Source organism: Lithobates pipiens, unplaced genomic scaffold, assembly GCF_037356315.1.
Source record: "Lithobates pipiens isolate NorthernLeopardFrog02 unplaced genomic scaffold, aLitPip1_a1.2 Scaffold_23, whole genome shotgun sequence".
NCBI lineage: Eukaryota > Metazoa > Chordata > Amphibia > Anura > Ranidae > Lithobates > Lithobates pipiens.
Window position 1 is genome coordinate 201006443 of NW_027507785.1, and position 19207 is coordinate 201025649.

Here is a 19207-nt window from a genome sequence, read left to right on the forward strand (position 1 = left end):
TACATTTTATTTTATTTTTTTATAGTAAATGCAGCTGCTCTAATCCTTGGAGCTGAAAGCACTCACAAAGTGAGTGTACCCAAGGCTCCAACTAAGGAAGAAGTTTCTATGAAGGCATACACAGCCCGATGCAGGTTGAACAGACTGAGGAGATCAGCCTGCCGCCTCTTTACCTCTGACCCTGTGGTAAAAGCCATTCGGCGATTGGAAGTAGAGATTGAAGCACGGCGTCTTCTTGTAAGGAAAGACAGACATCTCTGGAAAGATATTGGTAAGGTCAAACCATTTTTTTTTTCAATAAACTCTCAAGTGAAAATGTGTGTAATGGTAATTCATATTTATTAAATATGACCTCTTAACATGGAAGCTGTGATAGTTCAAGATTAATATCAGTTCAGTACCCCACTTCTCCCCCCCCCCCTCCCCCACCTCGTTGGTAAATGTATTTTATTCTCTAGGGGTCGCTCCCGAGCCATGCTCTATAAGGCTGACTGTCAATCGGCATTTCTCCGCTCTGCTCCTCCACGCTCACTGGAGAGCTGAGCTTTGGAGGGGTGGGAGCGGCTGTGTCAGTGCAGGCACCTGGCGGATCCCAACTTCCATTGTCGCAGACACGTGCCGGGATTGATCCCTGTGATGTCTGCAGAGAGCAGACTTCAGACCGCTCTCTGCTGAAAACAGGTCACAGGATTGCAAAATGAATTGCCCTCCCGTGACGCATGTGAGAAGCCCAGCCAAATGAGCTTAGACTGCACTTCTTTTTAAAGATGAGGATTTCAAACAAATCCTACCCTTTTTGCGGGGGAGAATCACATTCCAACCATACAAGACGACAGAGAAAGAATACTATATCGGACTTTTAGAGTACTGGAAGTGAATATCTACAATTGTATTTCTGTTAAAATGGTTTAATTTTAATCATATTTAGTTTGTACAATTTCATCAGAAATACAGTTTATAATTATTATTCTTTTACCTCCCAAGAAAGGCCCAATAAAATTTTGTAGCCCTACTCTCTCAAAAATTCTGTGTCCGAGGAGATCTGATATACCCACAGGGGCTGGTCCTTGATGCCCAAGAATCACAGGAAGTGGGTAGAATAAAGCAGTGGGACAGCCAGGCAATTAACAAGCTTTGTACTTTAATTGCAGGTTTCATGTAACGATGGCAAAGTTTTATTGCCCTGCTTTTATACTCTTCCAAGTTGCCCTTCAATACTGGACTTGTGTATTGCTTTCTAAAATTTTCATAAATGTCGTTATGTTAAATTGACTATGGAACCTCTAAAGTGTTGTGTATGTTTGTGTTTATTTTTTTTGTTTTTGTTTTTTATGTATTTTTTTCTCTGATCAATTTTCCAGGTGAACGTCAGAAGATCTTGAGCTGGCTACTTTCATATAATCCATTGTGGCTTCGTGTAGGACTGGAGGTAATAACTTTTAATATGAAGACAAATGTTACAGGTTTCTGCTTTGCACTTGAAGCTTTATAGAACCACGTTGGTGTAATTGGGCCTTATTAGTAAATGTAAATTTGTGATTGGCAGACTATATTTGGAGAGCTAATTTCATTGGAGGACAATAACGATGTCACTGGCCTTGCTCTATTCATCTTAAATCGTCTCCTCTGGAATCCAGATATTGCAGCAGAGTACAGACATCCTTCAGTACCAAACTTGTATCGTAATGGTGAGTCTTTGTATTGTGGGGTGGCGGTTCCATCTCTTTCAGAGCTAGATTTCACTGTGGTAGAAGTCCTAAAACATGTAGTGTATTGTTTTGTGTGTGTGTGTGTGTGTGTGTGTGTTATAATATATTTTAGTATATGTTGTGTTTAACTAGTTTTATACATCTGTTTTCAGGTCATGAAGAGGCTTTATCCAAGTTTACCCTAAAGAAACTGCTGCTCTTAGTTTTTTTTCTTGATTATGCTAAACAGTCGAGACTTATTGATCATGATCCCTGCTTATTTTGTAAGGATGCTGATTTTAAGGTAGGTATTTTTTCCCTTTTATTTATATAATTATTAAAAAATTAAATCATGGTTATGGGCCTGATCAATGACCCCATAATCAAGTTCATTTGAAGTGCTCTATGAAATCTTGGCCAACTAAAATGTCCCATTTCATTTTGGAGCATTGTGTATTTTTTATACATATACTGTTCTAGGGCATTCTAGATTTGTTTATATAATTTTGGGGAATTCAAAATAAACTCCAACTAAGCTCAAAATAATTGGGCACGTGTCTGCTTCAGCTGACATGTACCCAGTTGTCTTATGCAGTGTGACTTTGAGTGACAGGTCCACTTTAACAATTATGCAAATATTGAACTTCTACGCCTTGTACCTAGTGTTCTGAGCTGTTGTGTCTCCACAGACAAGTAAAGACCTTTTGCTGGCATTTTCTCGTGATTTTCTGAGTGGAGAAGGAGATCTGTCACGCCACCTTGGTTATCTGGGATTACCTGTCAGCCATGTTCAGACCCCTCTTGATGAATTTGATTTTGCCGTCACAAACCTTGCAGTGGATTTACAGTGCGGTGTTCGTTTGGTGTGAGTAACGTACATGTTCCTTGTAGTTTGTTCTCAGAAGTACGTGAATAAACAATCTGCCAGGTGCCATAACAAAAAAGCCTTATGGAATGAGAGCTATCCAACAGTATCAATAAAACTCGCCTTATGGTAGCCTGATGGGGGAGGTAATGCAAAGCATAAAGTCTATTCTTTCCATTCCAAAATTGGTTGACTAAATGTCAGGCTTCCATAAAGTTATATCTTGCCCCCATTTGCGATTATATTTGCAAAAGGTAGAATTCCAATCAACTTTTAAAATCCTCAGTTTGAGAGTCAGGGGTCACATGAAGTTTTACAGCTCCTATGTCAAGTTTTTGACTTCAGACATTGGGCCACTTCTGAGGGTGCTTTACAGTGTCGGAGGTCTACAAGTATTTCTAAGCACAAGCTTCTATTATTTCATAGTGTTCTAGTAAAAGTGAAACTAGTTTCAGAGATTCATCTGGTTGTTTTTGCTCTGAGTGGAAATGTATGCTTTAAAGGAGAAGTATGGGATTATTAAAAAAACATGCATATGACAATACTGCAGCATCTGTGTGAATCTGCAGCTGTCTCGCATCACTAAGACCCCCTCTCACACTGGGGCCACCGGTGCATTAGCGGTAAAGTTCTGCTCTTTAGCGCTGTTTAAGCTTCACTTTTTGGTCGCTAGCGGGGTGCTTTTAACCCCCGCTAGTGGCAGAAGGGGTTAAAAATGCCAGTGTTGCGGCACTTCTAAAGCGCTTTTCAGGTGCTTCGAAAGCGCTGCCCATTCATTGCTTTTTCGAATGTCCCGCAAGCGCACCGCCCCAGTGTGAAAGCACTCGGGTGGCAAGGGAGGCAGTTTTCAGGTACGCTAATTTGCCTGAAAACTGCCTCAGTGTGAAAGGGGTCTAAGACAGAGAAGTGAGCAACTACATAGCTGCTGATCATTCAGTTCTTGATCTGCTCTGAGTGGAGAGCAGTGATTGTCAGTTGTTGCTCTCCTCTCAGCTCCTCCAGCACTTGCTGAAGTGCAGACTGGGGAGGGGGCAGGCATGGTTCTGGCTCTCAGCCATGCACTAAATGACAGAACCACCTGTCAGACAGACAGCTGGGTGGATCCTGACAATATTGTTGGTCTTCCTTAGCCTGGCGCTGCTCAACCTTGTCAACTGGTAGTGGTCAGTAGCCTATCGGCTGGGTCGGCCACAGGAAAACAAGTAAATGTACTCCTGTCACCCTTAGGAGATACAGCGCAAAAAGTTTTTGGCATACTTCTCTTTTAATATTGACTTAAACTATTTTTGTAGTTTAATATTTAGTTCACTATTTTTTGTGTTTGACCCTTTTTATTTTTTTTAATACTCCTTTATAAACAGACGAATGATGGAACTCCTAACCCATAACTGGGGTCTGTCTAAAAAGTTGAGAGTCCCAGCAATAAGTCGCCTGCAGAAAATGCACAACGTGGAAGTGGCACTTGAAGTTTTGACAGATAGAGGTGTTCAGATCAAAGATGAGCGTGGTAAATAGCTGTTAATAGTTTCAGAGATTAAGAGAGAATTTAATTTATTTATAAAACATTCTTAATGTGTGTATTGCCTATTCTATGTCTATAATATATCTTTTCACCCTTTTAAATATAAATGCATTGCAGGTAACGCCATCTCATCCAAAGACATTGTGGACAGACACAGAGAACGTACATTGGCTTTGCTGTGGAATATTGTTCTAACTTTTCAGGTATTGTTCTGCACGTTTGTGTGTGAGAATAAGTAACTTTCTACTTCATACTTAGCGTTTTTGGATAAAACCTGTCCATATTTTGTAGACAAAGCAAAAACCTAAATAAAAATTGCCTCTTCGACTGAAGATACTGCTGATAACACTTCCTGGGGTGTCAATTTCCTGGTCTCTTGTTGCGCTTATGGTTGAATTCACTGAGGACTATAGGGTTTTTGTTTCCGGCTAGCACGAAATCATTACTGAGCGCAGGTATATATGCTGTAGATATTTCTTGGACAGAAAAGGTCAGTCCTCTCCATGTAAACCCTCGTCAACAAACCTTTATATAACGTGTCCTTTAAAGTGGTTCTAAAAGCAAAAAGATTCTTGCTTTAAATGAATTCTATGCATTAAGGTAAAAAACCTTCTGCATGCAGTTTTTTTTTTTTTTTTTTAATACTGTTGGATTATGAACTCGCTTTGGGCATGACGCCTAGCTAACCATGTCTCTCCTGAAGCCTCTACCTTTTAAAAACAAGTTATTAAAGCGGTAGTATACTCCTGCTTTTATCATTTTTGTTTTGGGGCCCCCCAGGTGGGTTATGCAATCGTGTGCTAGTATGCATGGTATATTAGTACATTATGACAGACTTGATGGTTAAAAGGTACCCTCCATCGCTGTGGTGGGATTGATCCAGCTGGCCCCTCAGTGCTTCCATCTTCTCCCAGTCTTTCTTTTGTGTTCCGAGCCTTCGGCTGTTAGGCCGGGCTGCGATGATGTCAAAGTTTGGAAACCCCTGCCTTATACACCCAATGCTCCAACTCTGAGCCCTGCATCACACTGCTGCTTTACACAGACTTATCATTGGATAATCGCCTCCCTATCCAGTCACGTGCTTGAGCTTTGTGATCCCCCGCACAGTCTGTGATCAGTGTTGCCATTGGAATTCGACTCCTGCTTTCTGCACTGCTCCAGGTTTGGTCGCATTGAGAACACCAACGGAAACACTGGGCGGTATATATCCGCCACAATGTTGATTTGTGGCTGAACCCCAAGGGGACCACCAAAATTTTCTTGTAGACCATCAATAGTCCATGAATCACTGGATCGTGACCGCTGCCATAGTTTACAGTCCCTAGTCTATCTCAGGTCCAAGTAAGAGAGGGTGGCTACATTATTACATACAGTGGGAACATGGAGAATAAAGATGGTCATCCTCTAACAGGAAGTCGGATCACAGCAGCAAAAGAATCTACGTTTGAAGTAGGTTGAGGGCAATTGAGGGTTCTTTTTTCAGGTTAAACATTCCATTTAGGTATGTACTTGGTGCCCCTTTAAAACTGTTGATATGGCTTCCTTTCTGTATAATCAGCTATGACCATTGTTCATTTTGGAAATTCAGTGTGTCTTTATCTGTGATAGGTGGAAGTTGTGCTGAATGTTGACCATTTAAAAGAGGAGATAAAGTTCCTGAAACACAGTTACAGCACTCAGAAAAAGCTTGCTGCCCTACGTGCTCTGTCTTTTCCAGCAGTGGCCACGAAGCGTGACAGTATCCCATTTTTAGCAGAGAATTACAGTGAGCAAGTACTGCTACTCATGGAATGGATTAACGCAATATGTGCCTTCTATAACACAAAGGTAACTGGGTTTTTTTTTTTTTTTTTTAACCAACAATTCGCATTACAAGCACTTTTGTATTTATAATTAACACCTCAGAAATGTGTAATAGAGAACTTAAGGTATGTAGATTTCCAGGAAGAGATTGATGCATCATAACTGCAGCTTGTCTTGGTGCTGGGCTCTTTCTTGAAATGATATGACCAAAGGGGATGGGGATGTTGGCGTCCTGCCTCTCTGCATTCCAATGCGACAGATTGTCTTGGGGAACTGCTGTGAGCTCAAACGAGTTGTAGGAACTGCATCCTATCTAGCTGTTGTCAGATTTGCATCAGGAGGAAGAGAGCGTAGCAGGTTGGACCTCTATAACTAGACTAAAGCTGGATACACACTAGAGGGGTGCATCTTTACTGGTCTCATGATTCAATTTTATTTAGATTATCATGTCAACGATTTGATTTGATTCCATAATGCATCATGATTGCTGCGCACGGTTTTCCATCCAAAAAATTACCACGGACAAATCTGACCCTAAATTACATTTTTTGGGGAACAGTGACATTATTACATTGATCAGCGCTATAAAATGCACTGATCAATGTATAAATGATGCTGGCATGGAAGGGGTTAACACTAGGGGGCGATAAAGGTTTTAAATGTGTTCCCCGAGTGTCTTCTAACTGTAGGGAGAATGGGCTTACTGGGACATGACAGAGATCACTGTTCCCGATCACTGGGAACAGAAGATCTGTCATGTTGGGTCATCTGGCAGAACGGGGAATTGCCTTGTTTACAAAGACAAACCCCCGTTCTGCCTCTGTACACAACGATTGTGACCGGTGGACATCGAGTCCACGCGCCCACGATCTCGCGTGCATAGACCGACTTACAGGTACGTCAGTTCGCGCAGGAGAGCCGACCTGTCGCAGTAAAAGTATGGCGGCTGGTCGGCAAGTGGTTAAATATACTATTTAAAGCATCTTATCTGTTTGGCAGGTGCAAACAAATAGCTGTTCATTCAGACAGAAATCTTGTGGGATGATAACAGTCCAGAAGTAGGGAGCTCAGTAAACTATCAGTTAGCATTGTTCCCTGCTATCTCGGCGAACTACAAAACACTTCTCCCTTACATGGAGAAAAGAGGGAAGTGTTATGTAGTCCTAACACAATCCCTGGCCTAGGGTGACCAGCCTGCTCAGTACCATTGTCGTCCTAGGAAAGGAAGTAAGTTAATGTCATGATTGGAGATGGAAAGGCCTGAAAAAAAATGAAATTGGGGAGAAAGACGGGCTTTTTTCCAAAGCCGTGTGTGGTGTTGTTGTGTTTTTTTTTTTTTTTTGTTTTTTTTTAGGAAAAATGAAAAAAAAATAGAGTGTGGAATTTATTCTTTCACAGTTATAATTAATATATCTTTGACCTGGTATTCAAACTATATAATGTGAAGACTTTAATGAAAAATTTCTGAGACTATGTAAGATATGCCTTACACCAACCCCCTTCCCAAATGTCCGTGTCCTACTGTAACAAATGATGCCAGTTACCTACCTTACCTTTTTTTGATTTTGCTATTGGTACGAAGGTACGAATGTATTATTGTGTGTGTGTGTGTGTGTGTGTGTTTGTTTTTTTTGTTTTTTAGCTAACCTGTGTGTTCTTTTTGTAGGTTGAAAATTTTACTGTGTCGTTTTCTGATGGGAGAGTATTTTGTTACCTAATTAACCATTACCACCCCAGCTATGTGGCATTAGATGCTATTCGTCAGCAAACCACACAGACCATAGAATGTAGTGAAACTGGGAAAGTAGGGCTGAATTCTTCCTCCGATTCTGACAACTCTGTCGATATGTGGTCTGGAATTTGTGATGGTAAGTCTTGTTTATCTACCATTTCTTTAACTAACTACTTACGGACCACCTGCCGTTGTATGTCAGCTGTTTGACGTGGAATACCATTGTTGTTGCAGCAGATAACTGCCATAACCCTGGTGGTCTCTGCGGCGGATTCGCTGCAAGATCACTTTTTTATCGGGAGAGGGGGAACACCTCCTTTCCCCCCGCCCCAACACACACCCCCCCCCCAAAACAAACCACTCTCCGTTGCTTATCCGATCCGTCGGTAGCGGCGGAGACGCTCGGTCCTCTCCCCTCAACAGCCTGGAGCTGAGTGAGGGGAAAGATGGCCCCCACTTGGCTCCATATCATTGGAATAGCGGAAGCGGCGTCAAATGTCACTTCTGTCCAGTGGTCTTAAATGTGGATTTTTTTTGTTTTTTTTTTTTTTTTTTTTTTTTTGCATTTTAGTGTAAATGTGAGATCTAAAGTCTTTGACCCCAAACCTCACGTTAAAGAGATCCTGTCATGCTTTTTTTTTTTTTTTTTTTTCTATTAAAACTGATGTTTACGTTTGTAATAGGAATAAAAGTGACCCAATTTTTTTACAGGACAGTGTAAAAATAAAAAGTGAAATAAATTTAAAAACAAGTCACATCCGCATGAAAACTGTGTTCAAACCACACGTGAGGTATCGCCGTGATAGTGAGAGTAATCATTCTAGCACTAGAACTCCCCTAACTCAAAACTGGTAACCTGTAAAAATTGTTAAACTTAGTTTATGGAGATTTTTAAAGGTCAAAGTGTGTCGCCATTCCATGAGTGGGTGCTATTTTGAAGCATGACATGTTGGGTATCGATTACTCGACGTAACATTATCTTTCACAGTATAAAAAAAAAAAATTGGTAACTTTTTACTGTTGTCTTATTTTTTTAAATTAAAATTTTTATGTTTTCCAAAAAATGTATAAAAAAAATTGCACTTGTAAGATGGCTGCGCAAATACGGTGTGACGTAAAGTATTGAAACGACCACCATAGTACTCTCTAGGGTGTCTGGGGAAATTATATAATAAATATATCAATTTGGGGGTTCTACGTAATTTTCTAGCAAAAAAAAAAAAAGTTTTTACTTTTAAACACCAAGTCTGAAAAATAGGCCCAGTCATTAACCACTTCAATACTGGGCACTTTTACCCCTTTCCTTCCCAGGCCAATTTTCAGCTTTCAGCGCTGTCGCACTTTCAATGAGAAAGGCGTGGTCATACAACACTATACCCGAATAAAATTTTTATAGTTTTGTTCACACAAATAGAGCTTTCATTTGGTCATATTTATTCATGACTCTGTTTTTTTAATGTTTTTGTTATTTATAAGCGAAAAAAAGCGCTTTAATTCTGAGGAAAAAAAAACGAAAAAACATTTTCTATTTTAAAAGAAATCCAATGAAATCTAATTTTGTCATAAATTTAAGCCAAAATGCATTCTGCTACATGTCACTGGTAAAAAAAAAAAATCCTGTTAAGTGTATAATTAGTTTGTGTGATCATGAACAGATGTGCGCAGTTGATCATTGGGACATGATTTGACTGTTGCATATGTAGAGGACAGGTGTTTTTACTGTGTGGGGACGTGTGTGTGTGTGTGTGTGTGTGTGTGTGTGTGTGTGTGGTGACAACATTTTGGGGACACTGGGCCGGTGATCGATGTGTAATAAGCCATGAAGCATAATAATGACCATGATTTCCATAATTGTTTTATTTGTTTTACAGGCTTCACCACCTCAGCCTTGCATAAAGAATTATTGGCTAATGAAAGAACAAACTTTTCTCTTCTGCAAACTGCAGTGTCTAATCTGGGGGGAATTCCTGCTATGATTCATCACTCTGATACGTCTAATACAATCCCAGATGAAAAGGTAAAGGAATCAGATATCGCTTCTGTCTTAAAGTCTCTTACTATGTGACTTAGTTTAACGTAGAACTGAAGGAAAATTTATTTAAAATGGAATACTATACCATAACTAAAATCCTATTTTTAGCTTTTTTTTTTCATTTTTTTTTAATTTTTTTAATCGGCTAAGTGCTTTGACTCAAAATACAAGTGCTTGATTCCCAGATTTTAACTTCCTTTTAGTTAAGTGGACCCCTCTTACTTCCTCTTCTGCAGTGCTCCATAGTCATGACTTGATTGTAGTCTTTAGGACTACAGTTAAATGCAGCTCCATCTGCTGTGAAGTGGTCAAAATGTGAGACCCTCCCTGCCTTTTCAAGTAGATCCGCCTGTTACTTCACTAATCCCACCCTGCACACAAGGATCATATTCTGTGCAGTCATTTACCCTGTAGTCTTCAGGTATGGATCCAGCTCCAGCTTGGACCAATGTAAGTATGCATATGTGGGAGCACTGTAGTAGTTACCACTACTACAGTGCTTGCCACTGTCTTCCAAATCTCAATGCCATGTGGTTGCCGTGCTGCATAATAGCCACAGGGTGTCACTTGCCTGGCACAGACGCCTTTCATTTATCTTGATGAATGCGACACATTTTCAGATTTGACAAGATAAAGATTGTGATGTCACCACTCAATCTCCTTTATTCAGTGAATGCTTTGCATTCGTTGAAGAAAATGGAAGGAGTTATGTGAATGGTGCCTGTGCTGGGCAGATAAATTTGTGATGCTTTGCAGCAGGGCAGCCCAGCTGCTTAGCACAGGACCCAAAAGACCATAGCAATGGCCAAGCTGGATCAACATAACTATGCAAAAAATGAATCTCTAAAAAACCATCTACTGGTCATACCCAAGTATGACCATTCCCACAAAATGTGTAAGGGAAACCAAATCAGGGTCAAGGAGACCCTTCATAAATAAGTAAAATCTGTAAAATATACAATGCAAAAATAGAAAAAATATATGTTGCCCACCCCCAAAAAAGAAAATCTAAATGTTCTTAAAATACAATTATTATAAGCTTCAATGGGGTAAAAGGTCAAGGAAAATGATAACATTTTAAAATTCGAAAGGAGGAGAGAGCAAAAAACCCATACAATTTTTTTATTTAATTTTTTTTTAACCACAAAAACATAGATATAAATTTATATGGATGAATCAAATTAGCCTCTAATCTGGAAATTTCTCTTTTAACAGTGCTTCCTCACTGATGTGGAGGATACTTGTCTATCCCCAAAATATTGTACCTGCCGGGTCTTTATTGTGCACAGTGGCAGTGTCTAGGGACGTTATGACCCTTAAAACCTCTCCTAATGTTGCCTAGGTGTGTCTCTAGGCGAACGTTCCATGCCCATATGGTCCTCCCCACATATTGGAGACCCCATGGGCATTGTAACAAACCACATTTTGTGGTAGTGCATTTGATGACTGATTTGATAGTGTATATAATCTCAAGGTGACCCTAGAGCTAAAGGTGTCAATTTTCCTAACTCCATTTACTTGACATGCAGTACATTTTCTACATTAGTAGAAGCCTGTCAAATTATGAAAAAATGTTGGATGACTTCGTGCCACATGATCCATCAAGGAAGGAACACCCCTATAGATCACCTGAGGTTTAGGTGGTAAAATGGGCCCTAGAACACTATAATTCTGCAACATATTCCAACGCTTATCTTATTTACTGCAAAATGCTGGGGTGGAAAGGAGGTAATCAAAGACCAGGAAAAAAACATTATTCTTAGAACTAATATCACTCTGATTCTGTCTCTCTTCCAATAGAATCCCTGTTCATATCCTGAACTGATGGGACATTTTTTTTTTTTTTTTTTTTTTAAATCATTACCTTTCCCTACAAGGAGAATGTTAGGCTTTTATGAGTTTATGGGGGGTGTATTTACTTTGTGAGGATTGCTGCATTGTTTAATGATATTCCTATATATTTTTTTCATTTGTTTTATTTATTGGGTGTTTCACTAGCGCAGTTATTTTTTACAAAATTTTTTCATGCTTAATGGTCAGCTTATGTAAAATCTTTAGCCTAAACAAAAAAAAAAACAGTTTCTGTAACAAATGTAAGCTGGAATTAGGTTTTAAGTGGTTCTAAAGTTGAAAGGCTTTTTACATTAATGTATTCCCTGCATGCCGGCAAATAAAAAAAATAAAAAAGTGTTCCTATTGAAGACACTGAGACCAAAAATGCCCAAATCTGCCTCAAAATGGCTTATGTTGCTTTTGGGAGCATCGGGTGTTGCGCTACAGATGCCTGAGAGCTTTATATGCAGCATGAACAGACACTAATTTTGGAGAAAAACTGGTCAGGTATGATTAGAGTCTAACTTTGCTGGTAAAATCCTATCTAAGGCCCCTTTCACACTGCCGCAACTTAAAGCTCATGCTTTTCGGGGAATGCCTGTGTAAACTTGAGGTCTAATGGACCTCAACGCACATCAAAGTCTGACCAAAATAGTACAGGAACTGTGTGTGTGTGTATGTGTATGTATATGTATGTATGTATGTATGTATGTATATGTGTATGTATATGTATGTATATGTGTATATGTATGTGTGTATATATATATATATATATATATATATATATATATATATATATATATATATATAAATTTATTTTATGGTACTCATTGGAAATCATGGGGTGCGACTTTGAAGTCTCAAGATAAGTGTGAAAGGGACCTTTTAATCTACTGTTGCATCTAATGGTACCCCCTTCCAGGATGCTTCCGTCTAAAGGGGTGTTTTCTCCTTCTCTATGAAAAAAAACTAGCCATTTTAATGCAGGAAATGTGTTACTGGGCCAGATCCCCCTGGTGAAAATCAAGGGGGGGGGACAAAGCTGCTACAGTATGGGGTTGTTTTTTTTTTTTTTTTTGTGTTCTGGACACTCTTCAAAGTTTTTCTGGAGTAGCGATCGACTGAGAAGGAAACAGAAAACTCCACGTAATATAAACCCGTAGGTATACTACTTTTTTAACCACTTTCAGACCAAACCATTTTGCAGGCCATTGACCAGGCCACTTTTTGCGATTCGGCACTGCGTCGCTTTAACTGACAATTGCGCAGTTGTGTGACATGGCTCCCAAACAAAACTGACATCCTTCTTTCTTTTTTTTCTTTTTTTTTCCCCCTCCACAAATTTCTTTTGGTGGTATTTGATCACCCCTGCGGTTTTTATTTTTTGCGCTATAAACAAAAAAAAGCGACAATTTTGAAAAAAACACATTATTTTTTACTTTTTGCTATAATAAATATCCCCCCCAAAAAAAATATATATATATATATATATATATATATATATATATATATATATATATATATATATATATATATATATATATATATATATATATATATATATAATATAAAATGAATTTTTTTCCTCAGTTTAGGCCGATATGTATTCTTCTACATATTTTTGGTAAAAAAAAAAAAATCACAATAAGTGATTATTGATTGGTTTGTTCAAAATTTATAGCATTTACAAAATGGGGGATAGTTTTATGGCATTTTTATTTTTTTTACTAGTAATGGCGGCAATCAGCAGTTTTTAGTGTGACTGCGACATTATGGTGGACACATCAGACATTTTTGGGACATTTCTGGGACCATTGTCATATATACAGCAATCGGTGCTATACAAATGCAGTGATTGCTGTATAAATGACACTGGCTGTGAAGGGGTTAACCAGGGGGTGGCAGTGTAGGAGTTAAGTGTGTCCTAGGGGCGTGTTACTAACTGGGGGGAGGGGGGGCTGGACTGTGTGTTAGTGAACACTGATCTCTGCTTCCTGTGATTGGAGCAGAGATCAGTGTCACTTGTTGCTAGGCAGAGCTGTTTACAACGGCATCTCCCCGTTCTCCTTCCCCGTGAGACGATTGCGGGTATCCCTGCGGCGATTGAGTCTTTGGGGCTCACGGCTGAAGTCCACTCTCTGCTCATGTCACAGAAGTCAGTCCAGGCACAGTGTCCTCGTGACAAAGTCGGGGTCCACCAGGTGCCTGCACTGACACCCAGCTCAGCCTCTTAGCGAGCTGCTGAGAGCCTGAGCTGGCTGCTCCCTCCACAGCCCAGTGCTCCAGTGAGTGAGGAGGAAGCAGGATGCGACTGACAGTCTAAAGTTCTCTGCTCACAGAGCTCTGAAAACCAAGTGATCGGCGGTGTTTTATCACTCGGCTCTCAGTGTAGAGGCGTCTGGATAGATGCAGCATCAGACCGATGCTGCATCCATCTAGGCAACTATGACTCTGACTCTGAAAAAGAAAAACTTTACTTCTCTTAAAGTAAAAACCTTTTAATAGTAACTCCTCCACAGCCCCCCTAAATACTTACCTAAGCTCAATCTTGATCCAGCGCTGTGCATGTATGCAGCATCTCTTCTCACCTCTCCCTGCTTTCGTAGGCTTGTCTCCTGTTGCTGTCAGTCAAAACTGAGGAGGGGTGGGGGCGCGCAAAGCCGAGCTGTGTGTCTGCATAGATGCAAACAGCCCTGCTCAGGAGTGAGCCTGCACGGGTGCCCCCCTGGCAAGCAGCTTACTATGGTGAGCACTCAGTGGGGTGAGGGGGGGGGGAGAGCCAGGCGCATCAACGAGGGGACCCAAAAAGAGGTGGATCGGACCTGTTCTGTGCAAAACCATTGCACAGAGAAGGCAAGTGTAACGTGTATTTTAATACAAAATTCAAAGCTTTACAATCACTTTAACCACTTGCCTACTGGGCACTTAAACACCCTTCCTGCCCAGACCAATTTTCAGTTTTCGGTGCTCTCACACTTTGAATGACAATTACTCAGTCATGCAACACTGTGCCCAAATTAATTTTTTTCCCACAAATAGAGCTTTCTTTTGGTGGTATTTTATCACCTCCTGAGGTTTTTATTTTTTGCGCTATAAATGAAAAAAGACCGAACATTTTGGGGAAAAAAAAACGCGTATATCTTTCTTTCTGTGATAAAATGTTGAAAATTATTAATTTTTTGTCATAAATTTTGGCCACAATTTATACTGCTACATGTCTTTGGTAAAAATAACCCAAATTAGTGGATATTATTTGGTCTTTGAGAAAGTTAGAGAGTCTACAAGCTGTGGTGCAAATCGCACAAAATTGATCACATCTGATGTACTGGTGGCCTATCTCACTTCTTGCGACCCGAACAAGTCAGGAAAGTACAAATACCCCCCAAATGACCCCTTTTTGGAAAGTAGACATTCCAAGGTATTTAGTAAGAGGCATAGTGAGCTTTTTTATGTAATTTTTTTCCCACAATTCTTTGCAAAATTAAGATTTTTATTTATTTTAATTTTTTTCCACAAAATTGTCATTGTAATAGGTTATGTCTCTCACGTGGCATGTGTATACCACAAATGACACCCCCCCCCAAAAAATTTTTGCTACTCCTCCTGAGTATTACAATACCACATGTGTGGGACTTTTTCACAGCCTGGCGACATAGAGAGGCCCAACATGCAGGGAGCGCCGTCATAGGAGCATAAATTACACCTCTAACTTGTTGACTACCTATTACACTTTTGAAGTCCCTGGAGCACCAGGACAATGATACGTGGCACTGATGACAGATGGCACTTATACATGGCACTGATGACAGATGGCACTTATACGTGGCATTGATGACAAATGGCACTTATACGTGGAACTGGGCGAGGATGCCACTTTTTTTTTTTTCCTTACGGCCGCTGTAGCCGTTGATCTCTCCCTTCTCACACGCTGTCTGTGTGAGGAGGGAGAGCGGTGCTGAGAGATGATCTCATATGTTTACATATGAGATCATCTCCCATTGGACACGCCGATCGCGCTGTAAACGGCCGCTGTGATTGGCCGTTTACAGCGATCTGTGACTGGCTGTGTCCGAGGGACACAGCCAGCACAGAACTTCCCAGATGCGCGCTCGCGGGAGCGCGCATTGAGGAAGTAAACAGGAGGCCGTTCAGAAACGGCCTCCCGGCAGTTAGCGTCCGCTCTGTAGCAGTCTTTCGGCTATAGGGCGGGCGCGAATCGGTTAAAAGGGGTAAAAGACAATCATTTTAAGACTATTGACTTGACAGCCTGCCTGTTTATCACTGTGAAAGGGGAAAAAATAAAGCTTTATACAGACTGTTTTACTCTCTTGCTATGCTTGTCAGTCATTTACTCATCTGATCTAGTAATGAGGCATGCAGAAGGCTGGAGAAATACACTACATTGGGCACATATACATTGAAGAAGTTGGTAGCTCTATGGTTACATTGCTGTTCATTATGAGTTTAGCTTTCTTGTACTTTTGTGAAAATTTAATATTTCAATGTGGATCAGTTCTTCAAAAATTCCTGTACTGTATAATGCATTGTTTGCTCCTGGGATCATACTCCTTTTTACTTGCTGTCATCGCCGTATTTAAAATTCTATTTTTGGCTTTCACAACAAAACTCATCCTGGTTTCAATTTTGAACCCTTTTGCTTACAGAACCTTTTTTTTTTTTTTTTTTCATTCTGCACATACATCAAAATGCACACTGTGTACATGAAAATGCACTCTAAACCCCAAAACCTTTTATATTTTATCTGAAAGCAGAGACCTTAGAATTAAAATTTGAGTCAATTGTTATTTGTTACACAATATTTGCTCTTCTTTTTATCAGATACTATATTTTCAGTGAAATACACTCAAATTATTTATTTTCTTCTCCTTCACGGGTGGACACAGGGATTCTGAAATAGTTGGGTCATACTGCCACCTCCAGGAGGTTGGGACACTTGAAAACTGAAACATTGTAAGCTAATCCCCATTTAAACACACTTCGACCCAGCATGCAGGTTTTTTTCTAGCATTTCAGTGGGTTGGACTCCTACAGCTGGACTGAGCGTGGGGGATTGTCCTGGAAACGTGACAGGGATATGGTGCATTTCAGGCCTTTTTTATGTATCGTTAGCTGAAGAGTGCTTTCCCAATCCAGAATCCTTGACACAGCCCAAGGTGGGACCCTGTCTCTGAAGACTCACATAATGAACAAGACCAGTCGGCCTGAAACATCGGGCATTGCCTCACCATTTGCACGCTAGGCACCTTTCCCACCACCAGTTTTTACAGTGGTAAGGGTTGAAGTTGAGGGATTGAGTGCTAAGGTCATCCACAAGGTGCATTGCTATGTGTGTTCCCTTACCATGTAGCCTGGAGAAAGCACCATCCCATTGCTACTTCAGCTCTTGAAGCACCACATGGAACTCCATTTAAGTTCCTTAGCCCATCTATAGTGACTGTCACCTTTGACCACTTATCAATTTGTGAGTACTGGAGGCCTAGACTCACATTTGGCCTAGTTGCAGGACGCAACATGTCTCCCCCCAAAGACACACACAGGATAGTCCAGCTGCCATGCATTGCAGCAACATATATTGCCCTAGTGGTTCTGGGGGATATTTACCCATTATCCATAGAAGGTATCAATGCCTGTAATCTGGCACCTGAGATGCAGGGTCATAATGATCCCCTTCAGCTCAGTTGGTTATGACTGAGGCCAGTCCTATGTTCAAATAAACCTCTGCATCCAGTCCTACAGCTATGACCTTTCTATTTCATCTATGAAGTTATTACTTTATGTGGAATGGAAACACCCTGAAGGGTACTTGGCCCTACCTGTGAGTGTGGTAGAAATGTTTCATTCTTTTCCTTTTCCTTTTGAGAAGGAGTTTTATTCAGTGATTTGTTCCCACTGTAGATGCACCAATGATCCTTGTTAAGAGGAATATCCGTAAATGGGGTTTTCACCTTTCTGGATTTCACTGAGAGAATCCCAGTTTGAATAGGCTGGTGTGACTCTTCATAGCATGTCTGCAGTACTGCTAATCTGTGGACTATGTCAGAATTGGTAGAGTTACTTTAATGGGGATCCCTCCACTGTTGGTCCTCATATCCTGGAACAAATGTCCAGGGTTTTGTGCTTTTTTGTGTTGGTTTGCTACGAGCATCTAAGCGTGTGTCTTTCTTGGGACTGATGTCCATACAGAAATAAATCCATTAAGTTTACTACCAAGGAGCATCTGACCCAATTGGTCTTCAAGGGACACCATCCCTTCAGGTCTGTTCCTGACACCACTGTTAGCTGTGCCGCAGGTAGCAAAAATGTGCTCTTGCTTCAACCCAGGAGGTCAGAGGAAGCCCACACTTCTCCATCTATTTTGACACCAGGTAACTGTAAGCCTTGATCCTAACCCCCAATCAATAATATATTTTTGGGTAATGTTGAACCCCTCACAGTACTTCGTACTTGTCAGCATCCCCTCACTCCCTCTCCAAAGGGACTGTCTGACTCAAGGTTGGCTGGGACCAGTTCCTACGGCTCCATTCCCTCACAAACACCTGACCCATCAGTGTACTTCAGAAGCGCCTGCTATTTGTCAAAGCGCTGGATCCTACGTTCTATTTTTTCTTGGCACCCCTATCTCAGAACCCCTAGATGACCACATTAAGAGGGTATGCTTTTTGGATCCTGGCAGTTGGGACTCTTTTTGAAGGCCTTAACACCTGCAGCCTTTGAATGCAGGGGGCATCAGAGCTGTCTAGTTTTGGTAACCATTGGTCACTGACCGGCAGGGCTGTACAGTTCAAGTCTTTGCTAAAGCAGTTTACACCCTGGGCTCAAGACTCCTGGGAAATTTTGTCCCAATGTTCTCCCTCTCTCTTTTTTTTTTTTTTTTTTTTGCTGTTTACTTTTATATTGTTGGTCCATCTGTTTTGGGTTTTTGTTTTACAGACTCTCGCTTGGGCAAGGTCCCGTGTGCTGGTCTTGAGTATCATGTGGATGCTCTGTGGTCCTCCCTTGGTCTTTAGCAGATTCCCCTGTCTTGCAAGGAACTTAACCTCATTTTAGTCACATACAGGCATTGGTCTTTCTGGTAGCCCTCAGATGCAAACTGCTCCTGTACTGATTGAGCAAAAAGCTTTAAAAAACCTTCACAGATATATTTAGAGTTTACAGTGAATAATGTCACTAGAAATATTGCAATATTGGCAATGGCTAATGTGTGGTGCAATTGGTTTTTGTTTGTACAGTTGCTTTTGTATGTTGGGGCACTTTGAAACCTTTTTTTTTTTTTTTTTTTTTTTTTTATTGTTTTACTTTAATTCTTATTTTATGATAAGATTTAACTTCCATTACCTGTCTATCCTTGGGGTACTGCTTCTGTCCTGCCGACGTGTGTGTGTGTGTGTGCGTGTGTGTGTTTGTTGTGATTTTTATTTAGATTTTTTCAGATTTCCAGTTCTTACTACTTGTGTGGTGGTGAGAGATTCTCACTATGCAGAAGCCACTCAGCTTAAGCAGTGGGATGATTAGGGAGAAAAGATCAGGCACCTGTACTGTTCAAAGGGCCATACATTTTTATTTATTTTTTTCTTGAAAATCGGGTGATGGGTGCTGCTATTGGTCTGACCCAGAGGTTCGAGTACCTGGCCTACTGGCCTGGACTGGGGTAGTTCTAGCCCCAGACAGTTTTTTGGGAAAGAACACTGGCTCCTCTTTTCTGGGTGGGGAG

The 19207-nt window shown here is 40.6% G+C and overlaps 1 protein-coding gene across 1 annotated transcript in view; it reads left to right on the top strand.

Annotated features, from left to right (window-relative positions):
- Positions 1-19207, top strand: part of ASPM (assembly factor for spindle microtubules) — a 103738-nt gene that overhangs the window by 34560 nt on the left and 49971 nt on the right. Inside the window, exons 7-16 of the mRNA XM_077452766.1 lie at positions 26-271; positions 1362-1429; positions 1547-1688; positions 1862-1992; positions 2378-2553; positions 3915-4060; positions 4193-4278; positions 5684-5902; positions 7545-7746; positions 9482-9627. Coding sequence (XP_077308892.1) covers positions 26-271; positions 1362-1429; positions 1547-1688; positions 1862-1992; positions 2378-2553; positions 3915-4060; positions 4193-4278; positions 5684-5902; positions 7545-7746; positions 9482-9627 — 1562 coding nt within the window. The remainder of the gene's footprint in view (positions 1-25; positions 272-1361; positions 1430-1546; positions 1689-1861; positions 1993-2377; positions 2554-3914; positions 4061-4192; positions 4279-5683; positions 5903-7544; positions 7747-9481; positions 9628-19207) is intronic.